This window comes from Hyperoodon ampullatus, assembly GCF_949752795.1.
Source record: "Hyperoodon ampullatus genome assembly, chromosome: 4".
NCBI classification, from domain to species: domain Eukaryota; kingdom Metazoa; phylum Chordata; class Mammalia; order Artiodactyla; family Ziphiidae; genus Hyperoodon; species Hyperoodon ampullatus.
Genome location: NC_136917.1, coordinates 15,508,818 through 15,533,555, shown reverse-complemented (window position 1 = coordinate 15,533,555; position 24,738 = coordinate 15,508,818). Strand labels below are relative to the sequence as shown.

The 24,738-nt window shown below is 40.4% G+C and overlaps 1 protein-coding gene across 1 annotated transcript in view; it reads right to left on the bottom strand.

The window, feature by feature from the left end:
* RANBP17 (RAN binding protein 17) overlaps positions 1–24,738 on the bottom strand; it is a gene marked incomplete at both ends in the record, with an annotated part of 307,000 nt that overhangs the window by 7,914 nt on the left and 274,348 nt on the right. The window contains one exon of the mRNA XM_079703069.1: positions 20,266–20,432. Within this exon, the coding sequence (XP_079559195.1) occupies positions 20,266–20,432 (167 nt within the window). The remainder of the gene's footprint in view (positions 1–20,265; positions 20,433–24,738) is intronic.

The following is a 24,738-nucleotide window of genomic DNA, read 5'->3' as shown; positions in this document are numbered from 1 at the left end:
CTCTTCCCCTACAGCAAGGTGGTAACTACATGCTCTCACTTCAGAGGCTTCCTGTTCTAACTTCTGCCTATGTAGCATAAGCAAACATGTGGTTTGTGCTGGATGCTTTACTGCTACACGGTGAGTATGTACTCTTTCTAAGGAGGCTGGAGGCTCAATGGGTCTAGAAGCTGAGCGGAGAAGGATGGCTGGAGAGGTGTAGCTTGAGTGCGTATAGGGTGATGACTGCAATGGGGTGGCGTCGGGAGACTGGTCTGCAAACTTCTGCAGGGCTGGGACCATGGGGGACTTTTCTCTGTATCCCTAGTGCTTAGTATGGCATCTGGCACCTATCAGAGGCTCAGGAAATAGCTACTGGATGACAGAATGAATACATAAATGAAAAAATGAATGAATGGGAAAGGATGAGTGAAATATCAACTAAAGTATAAAGAGCTAAAGAGCCGAAAGGGGATTGTACAGAAAACAGAGAAGTTCTGGCCTCAGTCTGTGGCTAAAACCTGAAATGGGTAAATATGTAAATTAATACATTGTTCATTTCCAAGGATCTTGCTTTTGTGTGCAGAGCCTGAGAACTCTTCTAAGCCACTGTTGCCTCTCTAGCCAGCAGCTGCCGGGAAGAGCTCTCTAGGGCCTTTCAGGTCACCAAGGCCAAAGGCTGAGGCACCATCTTTTCTAATGACAAGCACGTCCACATAAGAGTAAGCTGTGCCTGATGAGTTTTCTCACTGCCCAGCAGGAAAAGATACGTTTACGGAGAGCCCTTGGGTGCTCAGCACTCTGTTAGGCACACTGTAACTCTCAGCTAACCCTGAGGTAGATATTATCCCCGTTTCATAGACTAAGGATCTGAAGTCCTGAGCAGGTCAGTCACCTGCTCAACGCATCACAGCTATCAGCTACCACGATGTGAAGTGGAACCAGGACATGTGCACAGGTCCGCTGAGTCCGGAGGCTGCTGCCTGCCACCCTCAGGCTGCCTGAGGGTGAGGACCAGGACTGCCGCGGTGGTGGTCGCGGCAGTGTGTCTGGCCCCCACTGTAGACTTCTAGCGGATTCATGGTGTGAAAGGAAAGGCTCGTTTCTGAGCCTGGCTCACTCTTCCACCTTCAGTGAGCCTCCCAGCTATGCTGCCCGTGTGTGTTTCCTCTGTTCGGCCACTCTGCCACCTGATCAAGAGTCGGGCAGCTACTGAAATCCCTGTGATTGGAATCCAGGGCAGAGGTTCCTGGTGAGTTTGCAGCAGACCTTCTTGCCTCCCACCTACAGCTTTTATAAACTTGGTTGACATATTTTCAGCCTCTCAAGATGAACAGCAGTAGACATAATTAATAGATTGTCTCTGGAACATGGTCCACTGAACCACTGGTTTCCCTCCCACCAAAAGTATATGGCAATTTAAATGAACATCATAGAAAACATTAGTAAATTAAGCTAATTTTCTTCGAGTTACAATACTCCCTATAAAGTGAGCACTTTTCATTGTTAATGTTCTTCGAACATATTGATTAATAAAACTAAAAAATATTCCACAAAGTCTAAGAAATAGGTGAAAAAAATTCAAACTCCTCCCTCCTGTTCCCCATCTGATTCAGAAAGACAAAACTGAACCTGAAGTGACGATATGAACTCTGATCTATGGGGATCAAATCCTTAACATATTTAGGGAACTTCAGCTCTTCCCTCTCTATCCTGGCCTCTTTGCTCAGGGCTGAATGACCTTTTAGTTACACTGCAACTTTGCTTCCTGTTGACCAGGGAAATGGAAAATGGGAATGGGGCAAGAGTAGTCTGTCCTCTCCACAAGGTGGTAGAAGGAGGGGCTGAGAAGGAGGCTTTGGTTTATATAAAAGAAGGATGGACCAAAGAAGAGATGAGAGACCAAAGACAAAGCGTCCCTGTACCTAGATCCAGACAGAGGTGGGGAGAGGAGGACAAAGCAAGGATGATCAGGGCTGTGCCCAAGCGGGTGTGTCTTCGGAATGGGGTGCCTTAATCTGCTTGGGCCCTTAAGGAGAAGAGGGGGTCGGATACACAATTATACGTACTGCTGACCAAGCTAGATTGCCTTTGATTTTGATGCAATGAGTTGCTGATGTTTTGAGAACAACCGATAAAAGCACCAAACGCTTGAGAGATGCTTCTGAGTCTCAAGAATCCTCTGGCACCTGTAACTGGCTTTTCAGAAGGCCAGTTAGGAGAGGAGGAGGAAGGCTGGCCCTAGCAACAGCAATAAAAACAACAAAACAAAAACGATAGTGTAGTAGAACCTGAAAAAGCAGAGAAACCTTCTACCCATCTCCACAGCAATTTCTCCAGAGCCCCATGCCCTGGTTGAAGACCTATGATCTGGAAGAATCTGAATGCTGCCAAAGGAGGAAAAGCGTCCAGATTTTCAGTGCTTGTGGAAGTAAGCGAGTTGCTGTCATTACCAAGCGCTGTTCTTAGGCTACGTGCATAGCAGATATTGAAATGTGATCCTCCTCAAATTAGATACTGGTCATCTTTAGGGAGAAGGAATCAATTGTTTCTTTGTCTGCTGTCTAGCAACGTGATATTAGTGGAATGTTATGAAAAATGAAAGTAATGGACAAATAAGCAAATATTTTTCTGCCTGGACTAAGCCCCACCACCTAAGTTATATTAAATCTTTTAATATTTGTACATATTAAGCACATTCCTAAGTTCTCATAGTGTCTTTGCAGACTCATAACAGAAGCAACTATTTAGCACTTTAAATGAAAAAAAAAAATCAAATGAAGTGCATGAGGTGAGCCTCTTTTTAGAAGAAACAAGATTGCAATCAATTACAGGTGACCTATTCTCCTCTGAAAAATCATTTGGGAGTCCTGCCTCTTGGCCTTTGTACAATGCTAAGTTTGCTTAAAAAAAAAAAAAAAGGCAAAAAAACTTCTTACCAATAAAGGTACTGCAGGACTGGTTAACTCAGCTGGCTTTGGCCATATATTAGCATTGCACGGTTCCACAACTAAACTAAGAGCACCTTCCTCTTCCACCCACTCCTTACAAAAAGTTAAGGGAGAAAAACTTTTCCTCCAAGTGATAAATTGCCTAGAATATTTAAAAACCCTTCCATCCACTGTAAAATCTAAGGAAATACACAACCTAGTTTTGCTGTTGTTTCAATTTTCTCCATTACCAACATTACCCCTAGTTCTCAAAACATTCATTTTAATCATAGTTTATTGGGGAAAGAATTACCTGCCAGTCTCATAGCTTATAATAAAGAAGATAAAGTTGGAATGAAAATTCAGAATTAATTAATTGAGAGTACTGCATGTGATGTGTCTATTCTGAATGTTACAGTGCACATCACAATGAAAACAGTTTTATTTTCCATGGTTGAAATAAATTACAATAAATAATTCATTTCAATGGCAGAGATGTACTGGAAAGCAGTAGCAACAAAATTGACTGCACTACACTGTGAGTCTCATTCTTGAATCTTCATTATCCACTTGAAACTTTTTACGAGTAGTAACTCATATTTCAAGTGGCTGCAGATCTCATAAAGCAGCTTGCTGCATTAAAAGAAAACCAGAAAACCTGGGGCACTGGGAGGCTAAAGGATTTGCCACTCAGCACTATTTGGGAAACTCTTTCTCACTCTTTGGCCAACATCAAACGGATCAGTATTCCATTTGATGTAAAAATTAAGCATCCCTTGTCAAAAACATTATCTAAATTTCCTCTAGGTAGGAATGCTGGGAAAATTTGTATGTAAAGGAATGGCTTTCAACCGCAAAGCCATTTTCCTCTTATTTTTTTCAAGTGACACTGTTATTTCTAGTTCATGGTATACTGCCCAAATGACTGCCATACAATCAGGTTCTAGAACCTCAAATGTCCTACACTAGCCTCTGGGGGTCCCCAAATTAGAAAACGTGTGTAAGCTCAAGAGAGACTAACAAAGGCATATGTGCTACGTTTTCTGTCTAAAAAAATCAGCCTATCCACACAGGATAGCTAATATTTAACTTGAATCTTAAAAGACACATATAGCATCACTGGGAAAGGATACATTAGGAAGAGAAAATAAAATGAGAAAAGGCACAGGGGACAGGGCTTGGCATATGTGAGGAATAATCAGCCTCTGTATAGGAGGCTTTTGAGAGAGACCTTCTTTTGAGTGGAAAGGAGTAAGCTGAGGGTGAGGAGAAGACTGGGCTGAGTCCGGGCTATAAAAGGTCTGTCATGTCAGGCTGCGTGCAGAAATGAGTTCGGGCCAGTACACAAAGGGTAGCCTTCAAAGGACTTCTGAATAATGATGAGATCTGTGATTCAGAACAAAACTTATAGGAAACTGCAGAATGGCAATGACGGGTAGGTACTAGAGGCAAGGCAACATGTTCAGATACTACTGCACAAGTCCAGAGGAGAAACGATGAGGGCCTCCGCAAGGCTGTGGTGGCAGAGGCAGAGAGAAATGGTCAGAATCCTTGACCGCGTATCCCATTTTCTTCCCAGTTAAAGAAATCTGTCGAAGAACGACAACCTGATACTGAAGTTACAGGTAAATTCAGAGCTTTAAGAGCATGGCCTCAACTTCGAGACTGCCAATGAGAGAAGGGGCTGGATGCGAGGCGGCCCCAGCAGTGCTGCACGTGGTGGAGGGCGGCTGCCGTCTAGCAGGCCCACAGTAGGCTCGGGGGATAAGGAGCAGTGAAATGAACCCCACCCAGTGTACATATACATGCATGACAGAGACGACTACAAGCACATGTTTATATTAAATATTCAGTGATAAAGTAAACTCTAACTGAGGCCATTCAAAATCAAGGAAGGGAGCGGGAAACAGCATGCTACTTTATTGAACAGTCATCACAACATTTTGCAATGAGTATCATATTTCACAACAGAACAACATAAGGCATAATGGCATGGGGGCATCTCATGCGGTCCTCAGAGCAGAGTGCAATGAATATTGTATTTCATAATAAACATATTATCCTTACAGTAGGAGGTTCAAAGTTTCATTGCCTATCATCTGTCACTATATTCTCCCTGACTTCCCGAAGGGATTTGGTTAGATGGACCTAAAAATCTTCATAACCAACAGAGGAGGATTACTTTACTTATCATGTTCGAAGGATTTTGTGTGAGGAGAAAAAAATATTTTTTGGAAAATTCACTCGGCCCTCAGAAGCACTTTCCATTAAGATCAGTCTCGAGTTTAACGTTTAAACCACAGAGGATGGCACGCTGCCTTTCAGATTTGAGCGTTTTTATTTGTAGTTGTCTAAATGACATAGAGAGTGCTGGCCAAGCAGTTGGGGAGATGATTCAAAGATGTTACTGAGATTTGGAAGCTCTTTCACCCTAATAATTACATAGGGAGCCTAAGGAATGGTAGTGACTGAAGGTGCTGGGAACAGAACCTCGTTCCTTGATTTATTCAGACTTTACTGCCACCTACTTTGTGCCAGGCTCTGTGTTAGACCCTGAGGACATACCAATGAATGAGGCACAGTCCCAGCCTTCAAAGAACTCAAGTAGGGGAGGCAGTACACTGTTTACATGACAACACACTCTAGCAAGTGCCACAAACAGAAGCCTGCACAGGAGGCTGTGAGAGACCACAAGAGGCTGACTAACTCTGTCTAGGGGTGGGGGGAAGGCAGGGAAGGCTTCACAGGTGACCCCTGGATCTGCTGCAGAGAACAAGCAAAGTCTGACAGGTAGGTAGTAGGGTAGGAAAAGGAGCAAGCAGGTGCCAAGGTTTGGAGAAGTGTCTGGGGAATGACGAGCAGCTCTGTGGGACCTGAGAGGGTGCGTGGGGAGCGGTGGTGGCGGAGGAGGCTGATTAGGTAGGCAGAGGCCCCGTCTTGTGAAGGGCCTACTACTGCGTGCTAGAGAATGTGGGCTTTATCTTGGAGGAAATGGGGTACCATTTTAGTTGGATGACTTCTTTTGGGCAGTGGCGTGGAAGGGCGAACGACTGGTATAACCATTCTCCACAGGGTCTGACCCTTTAGGAGGCTGAGCCATCTGAGTTCTCCCAAGAAGATGCACCTTTTTTCCTGTTTCTAGGATTCGGAGGCCGCAGACACAGGTTTCTTGCTTGGCTCCTGTGCCTCAGTCAGGTCATATCTCGGGCCCTGTCTTGCTGGCTCTGTTGCCAGTACCCTGAGAAATGGCACTGCCATTACTTCCCTTGGCCCACAGCACGTAACTTAATAGTGTCCTCTGTCAGGAATGGTTCTCTTTGTCAGGAAGCTTTTTATTGATGTTCAACCTTCATTGTCCCTTTCTTAATATTATCCCATTACGCCAATACTCCATTGTGCCATGCTAAGTAATTCCCTTTCCTCCTTGGCGTTTACATCTTCCAAGTATTTATAGACTTATCAAATGCCCCATTTAGTTGTCACTTAGGCAGGCTATACATATTTAGCTTCTTTAATCTGCCCCATAAGCCAGCCCTTCCATTCTCCTAAATCACTTGAGTTACTTTTCTCCAGGTTTCTGTCAATTTGTTTCCAGCCTCTCAGTAATGCAGGGGGCTCAGGAGAAAGATGGGGTTGGGGAGGGAGGGCTTGCTCCTTCTGTGGGATAAGAAGAGGCCATCATTTGCTGAGGGTGGAACTTCTCCCTTAAAGTACAGATTCCAAAACAGGCCAGGCCGCCAGAAAAGCTCTAAAGCCCTCTTGTTATCTACTTGTTTCACCTGCACGCATTTCAAGTCAATAATATTCTAATTTCAACTCTTACGTGCTAGGTGCACACACGCAACACATCCGTGATGAGTACCTACTATGTGTCAGGTACTGTGCTAGGGACTTCTCCTTCCTTCTTTTCTCCCTCCCTCTTCATTTCTTAGACTTATTCTTTGCTCAAAGAATTACTGAACTCCTACTATGTGTCAGGCACTGTGGTATAGAATTGAATAAAATGTGGTCCCTGTGGCCTAAAAGAGCTCATGCAGCCTAAGTATTTATTAATCTCTTACTGCGCACCCATCAAGTTGTTTCCTTCCAATCTTAAGGGTCTCAGAGAAATCATCCCTAAATGCACTTAACTCTAATTGACGCTTTTAGTTCCCTGAGTGGAACTTCTTTGTTCCATCTAAAACGAGACTCCACATTAAGGATGGGGATTAACACAGAGCTCTTGCTTAGTGTTTTCTTTCTGGTGGGTCTCTTTGGGGCCTAAGAGATTTCTCTTCAGGCCTTGAGCTTCCCGTTGCTCCTTCTTAGCATTCTATGTTCACATGACCTCAACTAAACATGCACTTGAATGTTTCTCTTTTCCATGATACCAGTGTTCCAAGTTATGGGGTAACCGGCTGAGGGAGGGATGGAATGGGAGACATGTAGGTCTTGGCTAGTCTTGGGGAGTCTGGGCATGAGACCTCAGGAGGGAGTAGTTCAGCCACCTGATCCCAGGGGCCAGTTCAAGTAAGGTAAAGAACTCCGCCTGTTGAAGGGCTGCTATCCTCAAAGAGGTGAGGTAACTATTCCAAGGACACAGGAAGTAGCATAACTGGATGTCAAAACCAGGTATGTTGACTGTAAAATCTGTCAGCTCTGATTGTTGTAAAGTACAAAGTCCTTCACAGATAGAGAAGTTGCAATTAAACAACTATGAAAGGAGGATAGAATTTCATCCATCTGAAAGCATTTACGTCTGTATTTTCCTAAGCACGACAAGGGATACAGAATCAACACGCAAGAGTTCTTCTGGGTTGCAAAGCATACAAAGCAGCATTAACTCACGAAAGGTCAGAGGATGAGGGAACCTTTACCTTGTTCTTCAAGTAGTGATGAGACTGCAACCAAATAAGAAGTCTTCCTTAACACACTATATAAGCTCACAGCTGCACGAATGGCTACTGCTAGTTAAAATTTCCAAGGGTCAAGACAAATGAATATGAAGGTGGAAGTCACATCTCCAGTACATTAATATACTTCGGGAAAACTTCACATAATTTACCCTTCAAGTACTATGTGAAAAATCAGTAATAACTGCGAAATGAATAAATCATGCCATCATTAAACCAACCCTCACTTTATCCTGTGCCATTCTTTCAAGAAACTCAAAGAGCTTCTTATACCATCCACAGTGCCCCTAAGAGAAATGAAGGCAGGGGAACCCTGTCATTTATCTTGCTGTCTCCCTTGAATAGGGATGAACGGATAAGAAGAAATGCCAGGAAGGAAGGGGAGGGTAAGGCCCTGGGAAGCCTTGGTACGGTAAAATCTAGAGACAAGAAAGCCTTAGTTAGAGTCTAGGCACTGCTATTTAGTGGCTCTGTGTCTTTGGGCAAGTTATTTCACCCCTCTGAACCTCTGCGTACTTTACCCATACAGGTACTGTGGGATTAAATGTGTTGATGTACCCATACTCTCAAGTTAAAACAATATTCACATTGGCCCTGTCTACCCATCAGGGTTGTTGTGAGAGTCAGAAGAGACCTAAGGCATGAAGACATTATACAAATGGGAAGAGCTATGGCGTTTATCTTCATTCTTGCCACGGCAAGGCAATGCCTGGAGTATGCGGAAGAATAAGTGAGAAAAAGTCAGTTTGGGCCCAAGAATAAAATCACACCATGCCCCATCCAGTCCAGTGAGTGAGTGTGATATTAAGAATGCTTGTCACAGAAAGAACTCTAAGAAAGGCAGAACACATGGATGGGACCAGGTAGACATAAGTAATCTGGCTGAAGTCATGGCAAAATCAAATCGTCTTGTGAAATGAAGTCTTGGGCCTGGGATTTCCTGGACAGGATACTTTTCTCACATTTATAATTATGAACAGCAGGGACATGGACAAGGACAGGGACATTAAAAAGTGGTAGCTGCATACTGCTTTTCAAAGTGAAGGCTACTTTTACACATTTATTGAATACCTTCTCTCGGCTAGGTGAGTCTATACTCATTGGTTCACTTTGTCCCCACAACTTCCCTGAGTCAAGAATCCTTTGGCTATGAGGACAGCAACTATTGCAGACAAAACTTAGGCCTAAAAGGGGTGACTTCAGGATCCCTACACTAGGCAGCATGGTCAGGCCTCTCAAGGGCTTAGAACCAGGGACAAGAACGGTGGTGGGATCCTTCTCAGTCTCTCTCTGTGGGCCTGCCTGGGCTCTCGAGATCCTTTTAGCACGTCTGCTGCTCTTATCTCTCGTTGCAGACTGGCTACTTCTCTGAGCATATGGCAGGGAATGGCTGCCCTGTGGCTCTTGATTTTTCAAGTCTTCAATTCAGATGAGGCTGACCAGTATCTTTTAAATGCTAGTTTCTAAATCCAGGAAAGAAAAGCCAGCTTAGGTCAAGTGTTTACCTCTTGTCCAATCAGTTCTCAAAGAAAGGGGCCCCTGGCTCAATCAAGGATTTATGAATGAATGAATGGTATGTGTCTCCCCTTGCTTATCCTCCATCCCTCCCAATCCTGTTTCTAGCCCATTTAAAAGTTGTACTGTATTTTGGTTAAGAGCATGGGTTCTGCTACTTATTAGCTGTATGGTATTGGGTGAGTTACTATCTTATTAGAGCTGCAATTACAGTATTTTGATCATAAAATGGAGATAAAAATATCTGCCCCACAGAGTAGTGAGACTTAAATAGAAATATATGTATATGTACACACACACACTGGAATATATGTCTGTGTACATATATATAAAGCACTGAGCACACAAGCCTAGCATATAATAATTATTTCTACTTCTTTTTCATCATTACCATTCATCATCAAAATTCTGTTTGAACCTGAGATCGCCATTTTATAGTGACTTCTTAGGTCCTAGCAACCCTACAGTAAATAAGGCTTCTGTTACAGGACGGAGGAAAAGTCTAGGTCTTTAAGAAGGAGGTGTCAAGGTTCTTCCACTTTGGAGTGTACGGATGTGGAAATACTCTTAACCCAATCTTTTCTGGTCAAAGTAGTTTGCTCCTTTGTGACACCCATGCAAGTTTAGGATCCTTCTGGTGAGCCCTGGGCTGGCTTGGATGTGACACAGGAAGATGATCTCAGGTGTCACCTTCACATGTCACAGAAACACTGCTCAGAGTAGAAAGACTGAACTTGTGTTAAAACTTGGGAGTGCAAATGAAATCCCAAATGCCTTCCATTTGTGAAATATGGATAAATGCTACTACCTGTGCTGTGTTAGCATGAAAAAGGCAGATGTCGTCTGCTATGCTTTTTCTGAGAATTATTAAAAGAACAAAAACAAAAATCACTGAGAGTCAGCAGAAAAAAAATCGTCCTTTTAGAAGACAGATTGTTAAACACGTTCCCAGAGTTGGTGTCAGTATTTTATCTATGGATTAGAAATTTTCCTTGCAGAGGCTTTAAAAAGGGACGCATGTAAGTGAACTCTTTTTACCCTTAATTTATAATGATAGCTAACTGTGCCAATCACTATTAATGAAGAGGCTAAAAACCATCTTGTTTGCCATTTGCCATACCGGGTGAGAGACTGTTATAAAGCACGCCTAATTATCATTGGGCTAAACCTGTGTAAAACCGTGTGCTTTTTCCTTATGAAGTGCTCTTTATCTGCTTTACATGAGTACGAAGGAAAAGGTATGGCTATTGTTTTTCACTACTCCTTTGCTATTCTAAGAACATTTGCTGCAGAGTAATAGCAAAACTGACTGTGCTAAACTGTAGATAAAAGAACAATGATGGACTGCAGTCACTTTAATTCATAAAGAAAACACTTGGAGCCCCTGGGAATGCCAAATCAAGCCACTGGCACCCAATGACTCTATGTTAAGTCGCAAACTACATCATATTTTTTAGTTTAAACACAAAGGCTAATGGACATCTAACTTATTTATTTCAAATTCTTCTTTATGAAGCCGGCTCTTTTTTTTTAGCTCCTTAGAAAACATTATAATTCCCCTATTCTATAAACACACAAATATAATTGTAAAATGACATCATTCTGTTTTCATTTAATTACCCCTGAAATGCTTTCTATTTAATATTCATTACTCAAAAGCTAATTTAAAAGAGAAAGAGATGCGACTTATTCAAAAAGATGTACTGTCATTCATAGCAATAGTTATCTAATATACAGAAGTTAATAAAGCAGATTAATCTACAAGTCCCTTTAAGCCATTCTTGAGTTTTGAACAACTGCCTCTTTGACCTTTCACCTTCATGCTGTGCACCAGTAGCAGGTGCCAGCTGTACAGAAATTATGGCTGTGCATTTGAACGCAAAATCTTTTCTTATTTTGTTTCTGACCAGCAGCTGACCCTGTAGGAGTGATTGTTTCTGGTGCCGGCCTAAAGGCTACATAAACCAGTAGCAGATAAACAAAAGGCTACATATACCAGCTGCCTCGCCTAAGGGTACCATCCTAGGCTGACACCTCCACTCTTTCTCCAGCGTCCCAAATTGCTCCTTGCTTGTTTCCATACATGCATTTCATCCTTGTTATTCTGTGTGAGGGGCGGGTATAGGAGAAAACCCCCAAAACAACAACAACAACAACAAAACCCATCCCTTCCCTCGAACTTGACTTTTGAGTATTCCATGTCAAACTGTGCCATTATGATGTTAATCCAGGCCTGATTTAGCAACTTTAATAAGAGGCTAAATAAACCCTCTTATAATTAGATAATAAAATTTTATTATGTATTTTAATATTAAAAGTCTTAAAATCAAACTCTTCAAATCATATACTGGTACAGAACTAAGGTACTTAAATATCACAGCCCCAGAAAATGGGAGCCTGAAAAAGCAAATTGTGGCTAATTTTTCATTCCCAGAAATGTAAACATGGAATTCCTATGTGGTAGCAGTGAAAGCTTCAACACTCTTAATTATGTGCAGGGAAGAATGAATCTATTCAAGTATGAAGCACACTGTACCATTTCCAGCAACAGCATGAGATGGTTTTGACAGTTATTTCTTGGATACAAATTACACAAGTATAAAAACAATCCCCATAATGATTAAATGCAGTTATGTACATAGGAGAATACCAGTGCAAATGGTAACATATTTAAATGGTTTTCCTTCATTAAAAAAATTATATATGATATTAAACCATCAATCACTGCTGAGGCACAGGAGTTTAAATGTATTGTCACCGGTTGAAATAAATGACTTGGAGACTAAAATCTGGCTCACTCAATATGGTGTCTTTGCTGTTGCTTAGTCACCTAACTCTCTGCTGGTTTGGGCTACATCTGGTGGATTCCATCCCTTTCAATTAATAAGGCAAGTTACGCTATCAATGGATTACATCTCTAAACTGTGCTTAGAGGTAGAAAAACACATGTCCCAGTGGAAAAAACAAACAAACAAACAAACAGACAAAAAAAAAAAAAAACCCCATCACAAACCTTCTCTGTTCTGTTAACCATTTGAAACAATATTTGAAGTACTTATTTCTTTCTTCATCCATGTTTAGAATAAAATTTTCTTATGGAATTTCAGCAGGGTTATTATATAGTATATGATGATATAATCTTATCTTGGCATTATCATTTATTTTATTATGTATTAGGCTATGACCATGTTAGATTTGATACCTAAAGTCACTGCCTGTAGATTGCACTTTTAAAAATTAATTTTTTTGGTTTGTTTTGCAGACATTCATTGACCATCACAAGGTTTCAGGCTCTGCTAGGTGCTGGGACAAGTATCAAGATGGAGGTGATCTTTGGGGAAAAAAAGTTGCTGTGTAAAGATAGGTGATAGGGTTATAACACTTATTTGATGATTTATAAATCAAGAATTGGTTTCTTTCTAAAAGGGTTTTGTTTTAAAATACCATTTTTTGTTACAGTTGAAACAGTCATTCAACAAATATCTTTATAACAAAAATGAAATCAAAATGGCAAAGATATGGAATATAACAAAGGATTTGGATAAGAATCATCCTTCTAAAGATGGACAAATGATTTATTATATCCCAGATAAAAGCCATTTTAATTAAAAATCAGTGTTTTTCCATTTTTAAAATTATATATTTTAACTTTCTAAGCTGATCTTTAGGGGTGGTGGTCACATATTGATTGTTCTTAAGAGTTTTACTCCCTTTTGGACTTCTGTTACCTGGCTATTAACTAGATACTTTTGTGCAGCCCTGGTCCTCTTAGATACTCTGATTTGATCCTTAGTAATTAGATCTCACACACACAAACACACACTTGACCAAAGTGAGCTTTATTTCTGCCTCAAACAAATCTTGTTATTTTGAAAATAAAAAAAAAATGTTTGGGAGATGTTAACTGAGTTTCATTGCCTGTTTACTGCACCCCTTCTGTATGCAAAGACACAACCCAAATGTGATAAAATGCCCTCTTTAAGTTTCATTAAAGACCTAAGTATAGAGTCATATGTAAAAGCAAAATAATGGCATCCTCTTAAAACAACAAATTAAAAAAGTGTGCTTTAAGAATTATCAAAACATCAGAGACAAATGAAAATATCACTGTTGCAAGGCCACATGGGATGGCTATGAGAAATGCAAGGGATCATGCATTAAGAGATCTGAGTTCTGAAATTCTCTAAGAGTACAGAATACAGAGGTGGGAAACTGATAACCAGACATACAGTGCTGACCTGCAGAGTATTTTTATTTTAAATTTTCAATCAGTCACCAAAATTTACAAAACTGGATTTCTGGCTTCTCTCCGGGGGGAAATCTCAATATATCTGGCAACACTGGGCCTTACCACCTTACAGGGCAACAATTAGCTGGAGCCCTTTGGAGGCTGCCCCCTTTAGATAGGGTTGTATACTGAACACAGTTTGTCGTTCCTGTCTACCTCAGTCAAGTTTCCTACTTGGCTCTATAGGCACCTTAGTCTGTGGTACCTTACAGAATGAAAAGGAGACGGAGAGGGATGCTCAAAGGAGTAAGTTTCAGACTTGCCCACGTGAGAGGCCCTTAAGAAGGACCTTCAGTAGAGCTAATGGTACTCAGTAGTAGAAGCCTCTTTTAAAAAAGAGAAGCTGTTTACAATCAGAAAGAGGTGAAAAATGACATTCAACACTGATGAATCAGTGGTGAGAGTCAGGACAAAGCCTTAGAGACGTGCAGGGTATGCGGGATGGATGCAAAGCACTTGTTGCTTCCCCAACTTCATTTCACAGCTGCCATATTGATTCTATCCTAGAAAAATCAGGTTAGAGTAAACCTCAAGAGCTACCTCAGAGGAATTAAAGGATAGTCACAAAGGAACATCATGAGACGGTTATACTCTTAGACTCTGACCTTCTCAAGGATACATATCCTGCTAAATTTTATACCTTCAATGTCTGGCTACAGAATTAATGATTGGGTATAGGTGTAGAATAAGAGAGAGGAAGCTCTGTCAGCTCTGTCAGGGATGGTGGGAGCCACAGGGCTTTTCTATACCAGCTGGCAAAGCAACCTCCCTCTCCCTTGCCCATTGCCTCTTTGGGTCACTGCCCATCTGTTTCATTCCGGCTGCAGCACAAAGTTGGGGTATAGGATGACTGCTCTAAATCATTCTACCTTAAGGATGGCCCCAGCGGGACTTACTGGAAGCTCAACTTGCCTCATTGTAAGTGCTCAAAACATACATACTACTTCAAATTAGCAGCCGCCAACAAATTATAGCTTTGTGGTTAAGCACGTGAACGCTGGAGCTAAACACATCAAGGTAAAATTTTAGTCTTTCCGCTTATGGACTACATGATCTTATTGACCACTAGTAACTTGGGAAAGTTACTTAATCTTTTTTTTTTTTTTTTTTTGCGGTACGCGGGCATCTCACTGTTGTGGCCTCTGCCGTTGCGGAGCACAGGCTCTGGATGCGCAGGCCCAGCAGCCATGGCTCACGGGCCCAGCCGCTCTGTGGCATGTGGGATCTTCCTGGACCGGGGCACGAACCCGTGTCCCCTGCATCAGCAGGCGGACTCTCAACCACTGCGCCACCAGGGAAGCCCCTACTTAATCTTTTTATGTCTTGGTTTCTATATCTGTAAAATGGTGCTCATAATACTACAGCTTCACAGAGATACTGTGGTGATTAAATCAGGTTAAATGCATATGAAAAAGCTTAAGCTAGTGTCTGCAATATTTTGCCAGTATTATGGTTTTCCTAGAAATAAATACAAAGTACATACATATGTTGCTGTGAAGAAGATCAAGACTGCAGCAGCATGTGCAAAAAACAATTCTATTATTCTTATTTTTTACTTGCCATGTCTAATGCCCTATCCCTGGCTTCCCTTTAAATCCATGTTATCCTCTGATCCAGTTGTGAATGTTCCTTCAGCATGTGTTTTTGACATCAATCTACTGCCATTCTTTTGATAATAGCTGCAAATTAACCAGACTGAGCTAGTGGGTCATGAGCATACTTTCTATTTAGGGTTCACTAGAAATGTCTATAATAACATTAGAAAGTCTGGTTAATTTTTTTAAGAGCATAAGAGACATGAATATATTTCATCTGCTAAAGTTGTTTCCCACTGTGAGAGTCTTGCTGAGGTTCTATAGGCCAAAATCTGAACATCAGTTAAATACGTGACTGCACTTTCTCCTACTTAGTACTATGGGATGGTATCTTAAGTAAGAAAGATGTCTTGTATAGTATGTCAAAACGTTGAGCAATATCCTTTCAATCTAAACACAGAAATGAAACAAGAGCAGACGATTTCCCTTTTGCTGTAATTCACTTTGGGATGCATGTCACGAAGAGCACTATACAAAAGCAATTTTCATTGATTGACTGACTGATTGAGGAAAAGGGTGAATGTTCTTTCCAGCTTACGTCCCTACTGAAGTATGATTCTTATAACTCCTGACAGCTCTTTACAATCTGTAGTTAAATGTCAGGTTAGCACAAAGTGGGAGGGAGGGGGAGAGAGAGCGAGGGAGAGAGAAAGAATTATAATTAGAACTTTTTCTGGTTTTTAGTACAGCTCACTTGAGCCAAATAGTTAAACAGAAGAGGTTAAGATAAATTAAAACCTAAATGTTCTAATTCCTCCATTCAGTGTATTTAAATTTGAGAGAACATAATTGCTAAAAATACCTTGTTAATAAGTTAATTGCATAATCTAATCAGTAATACTGACCATCACATAATTCTTGTTCTACTTCTATGGAAGTTGCTACTCTTTCTAGAGCAGGTAGTTTTTTGTTTTTTTGTTTTTTTCGGTAAGCGGGCCTCTCACTGCTGTGGCCTCTCCCGTTGCGGAACACAGGCTCCGGACAGGTAGGCTCAGCGGCCATGGCTCACAGGCCCAGCCGCTCTGCGGCATGTGGGATCTTCCCGGACCGGGGCACGAACCCATGTCCCCTGCATCGGCAGGCGGACTCTCAACCAATGCGCCACCAGGGAAGCCCTAGAGCAGGTAGTTTTAATAGAAGTTATGATTTAGAGAAGCATTCAGCCTCAGTGTCCTATTCTTATAATCTGAAAGAGAATGAGTCCCATCTTTTGTTTGTTTGTTTGTTTTTTTGCAGTACGTGGGCCTCTCACCGTTGTGGCATCTCCCGTGGCGAAGCACAGGCTCCGGACACGCAGGCTCAGCGGCCATGCCTCACAGGCCCACCCGTTCCGCGGTATGTGGGATCTTCCCGGACTGGGGCACGAACCCGTGTCTCCTGCATCGGCAGGTGGACTCTCAACCACTGTGCCACCAGGGAAGCCCGAGTCCCATCTTTGAAATGCCCTTCTACTCTTATAAAACACGCTCTTTCATCTACCTAATTTGGGTAGATCCTTCTTTCATTCTGTGGTATAACTAAATGAATGATGACCTTTGAGTTATAGATACAAACACTTAACATAATCATGGATAAAACTGAAAACGTTTCACGTAGAAATTTTATCTTCCAAATTACTGTAGCAGATCCATGCCTAATCACTGTTACTATTGGCCTGTTCTTAAAACTTTAGTTTATCTCTCTAATGACATAAAAACATGGGAACTTTTTTTTTTTTTTTGCTTAATATATGTAAACTGGGTTTTTCTCAGTTAAAGCAATGCTGGTTAGACAATAATTCTTACTTAAAATAGATTCACTTAATTATAACAGATATTCAAATGGATTAAATTTAATGCTTTGCAAATTTAGATTTTTTTGCAAAATATGGAAGATGGCTTATTTGGAGAATGTTTTTAAAAACACTGACGATCTAAAGCCACATAGCAGGTCATAATAAACACATTTTCAGGTGAGAGGCACTTAAAATGTCTTATAGGAAGGGCCTATAAGAATGTCAGAAGACCCTTTATGTGGGTTCATGCTTCATTTGCTGTGGAAGCTTGAGGAGATAACTTTTGCAATTTAGAATTGACACTCTTCATGCAACTATGCTTCCAGCGATATAGGTCCAGGTTAGGGTTGGGGGGAGAAGAGTTCAAACTAGTAAATAATTGCAGTATCATTGCATCAGTTTAGTTTAAAGAGCTGACAAACCCTCTCTAAACTCCAAGCACAATTAGTCATTAGGGTCTAGTTTTTCAGCACTGTTAAGCAATTTGTAACCCATTCCTTTTAATAGGGTTAGGCATTACTTAACTGACACAGATGCCTTGAAAACTGAAACCTTGAGTTATGAAGCAGCAACCTTGTTCATTATCTTCTCTGATAGGCAAATCATCTATAAAAACAGCATTTGATGGGCAACCAATGAATAATCAATGGTTCACTTTTCATCTGAGTGTGAAAATGAGAATAATCTAATATAAATTCCCTCTGGAAAGAGGCTGAATCTTGGATTCTGCTGCTCTTCAGGGTTGATTTATAATGTCTTGGAAAGCTGATGCAAACAGATGATCAATGGGACCCATCCTTGCTCATAATAAGCCCCAACTGGCCCACTCCCTCTTTTCCAAGTCTATCCCTTCAGGCTATTAGCTGTGTCCAGCTAATTCTTCCCACTACTCCTGCCTGCTGCTTTTACTCTGGCCATCCGTTCAGTCCAGCCGACTCAGAAGTAATTTTATACGCGGCAGAGAGCGGGTGGAATTGATTTTTCACTCAGTGCTCAGTTCCCATCTGAATAATTATCAATTTTACTGCCTCATAAAGGGAAGAGTCAAAATTTCAAATCAATTCAAAAGAGCTTTTGAGACGACAGAAACTGTGCATAAGAATAGAGGTCAAAGTTGTCAGTGACCTAAGGAGATGATGTCAGATACTACTATACCCAATCACTGAGATCAGAGGCACTCAAGATGATATAACCTAGTGCTAATGCAAATCATATTTATGCTGACTACCAGAGACCAGTCATTAATATTTAAAATGCTATCTGAAAGCCTACATTCCAAATAAATAGAATGTATTCCACTGTTAATAAAGATATATCACTACTTAGTCATATGCTATAAAGTAAAAGATTACCAAGTACTATTAACACATAGAAATTACTTAAACCAACAAACACATGGTAATTCTGAGTAAAGACAAACTTGAATGTCTTCTGCACAACCACATTACTTGTTCTGCACAGTCGGATGGTATTTGTCTAGGACCATAGCCTACTGATTTTTGCTAAAATTTTCCACCCACTTAAAAGTTCCTGCCAAAGTTTATGGGACAATATTGTGATCATGGTTGAGCACTGGCAGGTGGCAGACCTGTCACTTGCCACGGTGGGGTGAGGGCTGGGTCTGATTGCTGGCCAATCCATGGCCATTATTTATTTTCTCCACTGCCTACATGCTCTAATTCTGTGGTTCTCAGCCTTCTTGTTGCAAAACACCTGAGGGCTACGCCACACTCCCAGCAGTACCAGTGGCAGTGCATCCAAATCTTGATAGAATGTGTTATTCTGAAAAGGCATTCCAGGTGAATCTGAGATCTTATCCAGCAACTAGTCTCCTGAGAATCAATGGTGTAAGTAAGTGGTAAGGACTTGGGCTTTTGAGCCAAATAGACCTTGGTTCACATTCCACTTTCCAGTTGATCCCTCTGTGCTTCAATTTATTCATTTGAAAAATGGGGATGGTTATATCCACATTGCAGGGTTGTTGTGGGGTCTAAATGAGGAGATGTCTCTGCAAGTCCTCTCCTCCTGTCATCACTATGTTAATCCAATTATCACATAATTAGTTACTTGTTTCTCCTTCCCACCTGGCAGGACACACTTATTTAAGGAGAGAAATTATGTCTCATGGGTCTTAGTGGCTCTCGCACCTTGTACATAGGAAGTCCTCAATAAATGTGAGTTACCTTCCTCCTGTTTAATCACCAACATGTTGTCACAATTCCAGGGTCATACCAAATAGTTATAGGCCCAGAGCCCTTTGCTTATTTACACAAAATCTTAATCACACACCTCCCTGCCAGGAAAATGACTCGTTAACTGAAACATCACCACAAATAAAGTTTACATAATGTCATTTAAATATTAGCAAAAAAAATGACAGCTAGGAAGAAAACCTCTTCCATGGCTGTCTTATTCATTTTCATCATTTATTTACTCAGACTGACATTTTTTTGCTGATTGCAGGTGACTTATTTGCTGGCTAATGACCAGGTTAAAGTGTTTATATTTGCAAACCACAGACTATTATGGAGATAATTTGGCAAAATAAGACAACTGGAAGCAGTATAAAGATATCACTTTCCAAATTTAGTAGAACTGGAATATATCATAGTGATGCTATCTCCATAGTAAAATGGTATTATTCTCTTTGAAACATTTCTGGCATATATTATTTAATTTTATGCATGCTGTTACTGTGATTTGCAGAAGTGAGTTTTTAAAAAATATTAAACTTGGACCTAATTCATATTAGCTAGTCAGAAAACATTTGAAAATAAACAAATCATGGCTTTATTACTTATTATTTAAACGTTCTTGGGAATATGACCTATCTGAACCTTGATTTCTCATCTTAAAATGGGGCAAATGATACGATGAAGGGAAAGTTCCCAGCAAGTTGCCTGGCACAGACTAGGAGCCCAGAAAATGGTAGTTTCCCAACATACCAGAGTATTCACAAGGCCAACCTAAGATGACGTTATTAGAGGCTCTGGGAAAGAAATCAGAGGTTGACTGTTTCTAGTTCCAGATTTCACTTTTATTTCTCTTGTCTCTGGAAGAGCTATCCTCTTTTTGAATTCTAGCTTCAGTGAGGTGAGATGAATGACTTAGAGATTTCTGGAGGGTGGGTAATCCTGAGGCCAGCGTACTATCCTCCTTACAGGGAAAATACTCCTAGAGAAGACCCAGTAAAGAGTCTTGGCAAGACCAGTTGCTCTAAGGGATATTCAGAGACCAGATTGGCTTTTGGAAAACTCTTCTCTCTTAAGCTAGATAAGCAACCACCAGTTACCTGCTGCAGGACCTCTGGATTTTGCTGCATAAAATGTAATAGTCTCTGACCAGCCTGGGCAGCCTCTCTGCATCGAAGTGGCTTCCTGCCCTCTTTTGCTATGTGCTTGAAGAGGTAGGTGACGATGTAGTCTAAACTGGTACAGCAGCTGGAGGAGACAACTGTATCTGTGTGAACAACAAATGAGAATTCATTTGTATTACTAAAGTGTTTGTTTCATCTCACTATAATGCCTAAATTTAAAAAAAAACCAAATTTCTGGTTTCAAAGCACTTTAATCAAACTGTAAACTCCTTGAGGGCAGGGATTTTTGCCTTGCTTTTATCTCTTCAAACCCAATGTCTACTACAGGACCTGGAATAGAGACATGTTAGTAAGTAAATGATTCCTGGATTGCATTGGACAGAATTTTCCATATGTGACCTTAATGACCCTCTGTTCAATTGAAGTGACTTTATTAAATATCTACTTGGTGCAAACTGCTCTGCTTCAGGGGAAACAGGGTGTAAACTTGGTGCAAAGTACTTTGCTTCAGGGGAAACACTCACCCTGGTGTCAAAGAGCTCATGATTTAGTACGTAAGTCACTAGCACAGTGTTGTGCAAAAATGAGTGACACACCGTTGTGAGAAATTTGAGGGAGATATTGTATTTGGATGAGGATCAAGGACAGTTCGGTGAAGGAGGTAGCACCTGAGATGGGCTTGGAAAACTTATTCCAGTTAAACATAAGGAAGGACATTTTTCACATTTTGCACAATGTACATAGTAGGGTGAAAAGGTGTGGATTTTGGAGCCAGACAGCTCTGGTTTCAAATTCCATCTTTTCCAGTTATTTGCTGTGTTGTTACTGTGAAGGAGCCAATTAACCTTTCTCATCATTTATAAAATATGCTGCAGAGTTGAATGAGGAGAAAAATAACTAGAAATTCTCACAGTAAAAATAACTGACCTAGAGGGTATTATGCTAAGTGAAATAAGTCACAGAGAAAGCCAAATACCATATGATTTCACTTATACGTGAAATCTAAAGAAAAAAACAAATGAACAAACATAACAAAAGAGAAACAGTCATAGATACAGAGAACAAACAGGTGGTTGCCAGAGGAGGGGAGTGGGGCGTGGGGGGAGATGAGAGAAATAGGTGAGGGAGATGAAGAGGTACAAACTTCCAGTTACAAAATAAATGAGTCATGGGGACGAACTGTACAGTGTGGGGAATATAGCCAATAATAATATCTTAGTATGGTGACAGATGGTAACTAGACTTACCACAGTATTTTATCATTATCTAATGTATAGAGATATTGAATGACTATGTTGGGCACCAGGGACTAACATAGTGTTGTAGGTCAATTATACTTTAAAAACAAACAAACAAACAAATGAACAAACTCACAGAAGAAGAGATCACATTTGTGGTTATCAGAGGCAGGGGTTAGCAGGAGGGGGAACTGGATGCAGGTGGTCGAAAGGTATAAAGCTCTCGTTATAAGATAAATAAGTACTAGGAGTGTAATGTACAACAGGATTAATATACTAACACTGCTGTATATTATGTATGAAAGTTAAGAGAGTAAATTCTAAGAATACTCATCACAAGGAAAAAACTTTTTTTCTTTTTCTTTTCTTTTGTACCTATATGCGGTGATGGATGTTCACTAAACTTACTGCGGTAATCATTTCGGGATGTATGTAAGTCAAATCATTATGTTGTACGCCTTAAATTTGTATAGTGTCGATTGTGTCTCAACAAAACTGGAAGGAAAAAAATATGGTAGTTACTACTAATTTTCCCTCAGAGTGAAAAAAGGGGAGCAGAACCTTCTGGTGTGAGTAAAAGACTGTGTAGAGGAGTCATAAGAGAGAAGGCTGACAAAATAGTTTGGGATCTTCCTTGAGGGCACAGAGTAGTAGGTCGAGACATGTACATGTAACTTGAAAGCCAACAGAGGTGTTATTGAAGGGTTTTTTTTAGCAAGTAAGTGACATGATTTCTTTGTACACTAAATATCATTTCATATACCTCTAATAACCATTTCTGTATACCGTAGGTACTGTTGTTTGCATTTTTCAAAGGAGAAAAATGAAGCTCAGAGATAATTAGCTTATCCAAAGGTCATGGTTTTGATTCAGAGCATGACAGTGCCCAGATTTTTTGGCTAATGGTAACATACGGACACAATTCTGGAGAGTTTATGATTAATAACAGAAACAACAAGACAAACAAAAACGCGATGGGCACTCAAAAAACGGCAAATTTAGTAGATTCAGAAAAGAAGGAGATTGGGAGAGTAGGGCTGGGAAGCAGATTATAAACTTCCTGAGGCAATAGTTACTTTCTTATTCATTTTACTCATCTCTAAGGTTCTGAGACATATGTGTGCTTGTCATAGATTAGAGGTGAAATATTAGTTGATTTAATTAAAGAATGGGTAGGCAAAGCTAATCTGAGAATGTTTTTTTTTAAAAAATCTTGAGTTTTGTTTAGTAATAATACTAGAATTGATATAACACTACAATTTAAAAACTCTCACATACATTGTTGTAGAGAGGAATGACATAGTAAATAGAGGTAGGCTTGGGGACAGGTTTTGAAAAATAGAAGTATGCATTTAAAACAGACGATAATGGTAGCTGACACAGGATCATGAGGGGTTGAATGAAGGTCTAAATGATGGGCATGGACAATAGTTTTGGGAAACTGTGGAGCTATAGGCTTTTGAGAAAGGAGCTTTTATTTCCTTCTAAAGCTATGGCAGTTGATTGATTGACTGATTGATTCTCTCTCCCCACTAACTGGGTTACTTTGCAGAAAAGGAAGCTTTGGTTTTATAACCCTGGGAGGTAGTATATAATGTAGTAGAAAACATTTAGGCCTAAGAATCAGGCACAGACTTGTTGAACCTGTTTGCTTTTCTCTTTTCCTTCACATTTCTACCTTTGAAGTCCCAATCATGAAAGTAAATGGATTAAGTCACTTAACATGTACAAAAGGAAGCAAGCAGGAAATAAATATGGTTCCCCTCACCAGTGAAGAGCAATATGCTATCAATCATACAAAAATTATAAAGACTTCACATAGATTTGGTGACCACATGCCATGAAGGTTGCATTAAAAGGTTCCGATCTACTGAGTCAGCTATGAAAAAGCCAGGTAAACACTTTAGACATGAAGGTTGGAGCATATATCCTTGCAGTAAAAGCAAGAAGAAGAGCTTTCATTATGGCTGATTTATTGTTGGGGGCTTTGAAAAGGATAAATGTTATTTCAGGGTAGATTGAAAAGTGTGGAGTCATAAGGATCATGGGCCATTTGATCAAAAACAGAATGAACAGTGATGAGGACTATGTATTATTTTTAGTTTTCTCTATTTGCAGCTCAACCTATTGGGTGAGATTCAAACAATGAAACTCTCCTGAAATAAAAGAATGGGCACAAGTTATGAATTTTCATATTCTGTCCTAGCTCTTGGTGTCTATCATCCATGATTTAGACAATTTAGGACAGATTTTTTAAGCCCAACAGGCACTCTGTCCTCTCTAGCAACTTACTGTTTGGCACTGAAACAACCAAATGCCCCTTTTCTTCTGCAACTAGTCTCCATGGGAAGCATATGCATCATTAATAGCCCTCTTGTTCACTAAGACCCATCATAGAAAGCTGTTCTGTAAAGTTAACTGTATAGGAAAGAGTTGCTTAACTGAGAGTCAGAAGAATGATAATGGGGTTGAAATTACATTTGGCTTTGACTCAAAATTTCTCACCATAGCAGAGGGGAGGATGAAGGTCTTGGAAAAATACAGTGAAAGGCAATTTCAGAAACAAAAGGCCTATTTGGGTGGTGCAGCAGTTTAGGGCTGAATCTGTATCTTCTAGATGTTTGACTATATGAAGATTCAATTCCCACTTCCGTAAAATGTGCTTAATACCACCTACTTTGTTTTGAGAAATTAAAGATTAAAGAGAGAAAGTGTGTAAAGATTGTAACACAGTGCCCAACACTAGTAGGTTTCCCCCTTTTCACTTCCCATTTGTTTTCCTGGCCATTTCAATTCCTGAAACACCAAGCCTGTCATACTATTTAGCCAATCCATAGCTTTCTTCTCTCTTTAGCATGTTTTTGGTGGGAGAAACTAATGAACAAGGTCTCTAAATTTCTACGTATTTCCTGAATGTTTTATTTCTATATTACATTTATAATATTTACTCCATCCAATTCAAGAATGTGTTCATGACAATAACATACACCCTTTATTAATAATGAAAATTTTATTAATAATGAACTTGATGGGGAAATTTCTGGTGGTTTCCAGTTGGTTCAACTTTTAGCTTGCCCCCACCTTCCCTTGTCTTGTCTTCTGTGCCATCCTTTGCTTTCCTGGAAGGCACCCCCATTCCTGCCAGGGCTCATCTTCAGAGGCCTTCCCTGATCACTTCTAAAAAAGCCATACAATCATTCCTTCTTCATTA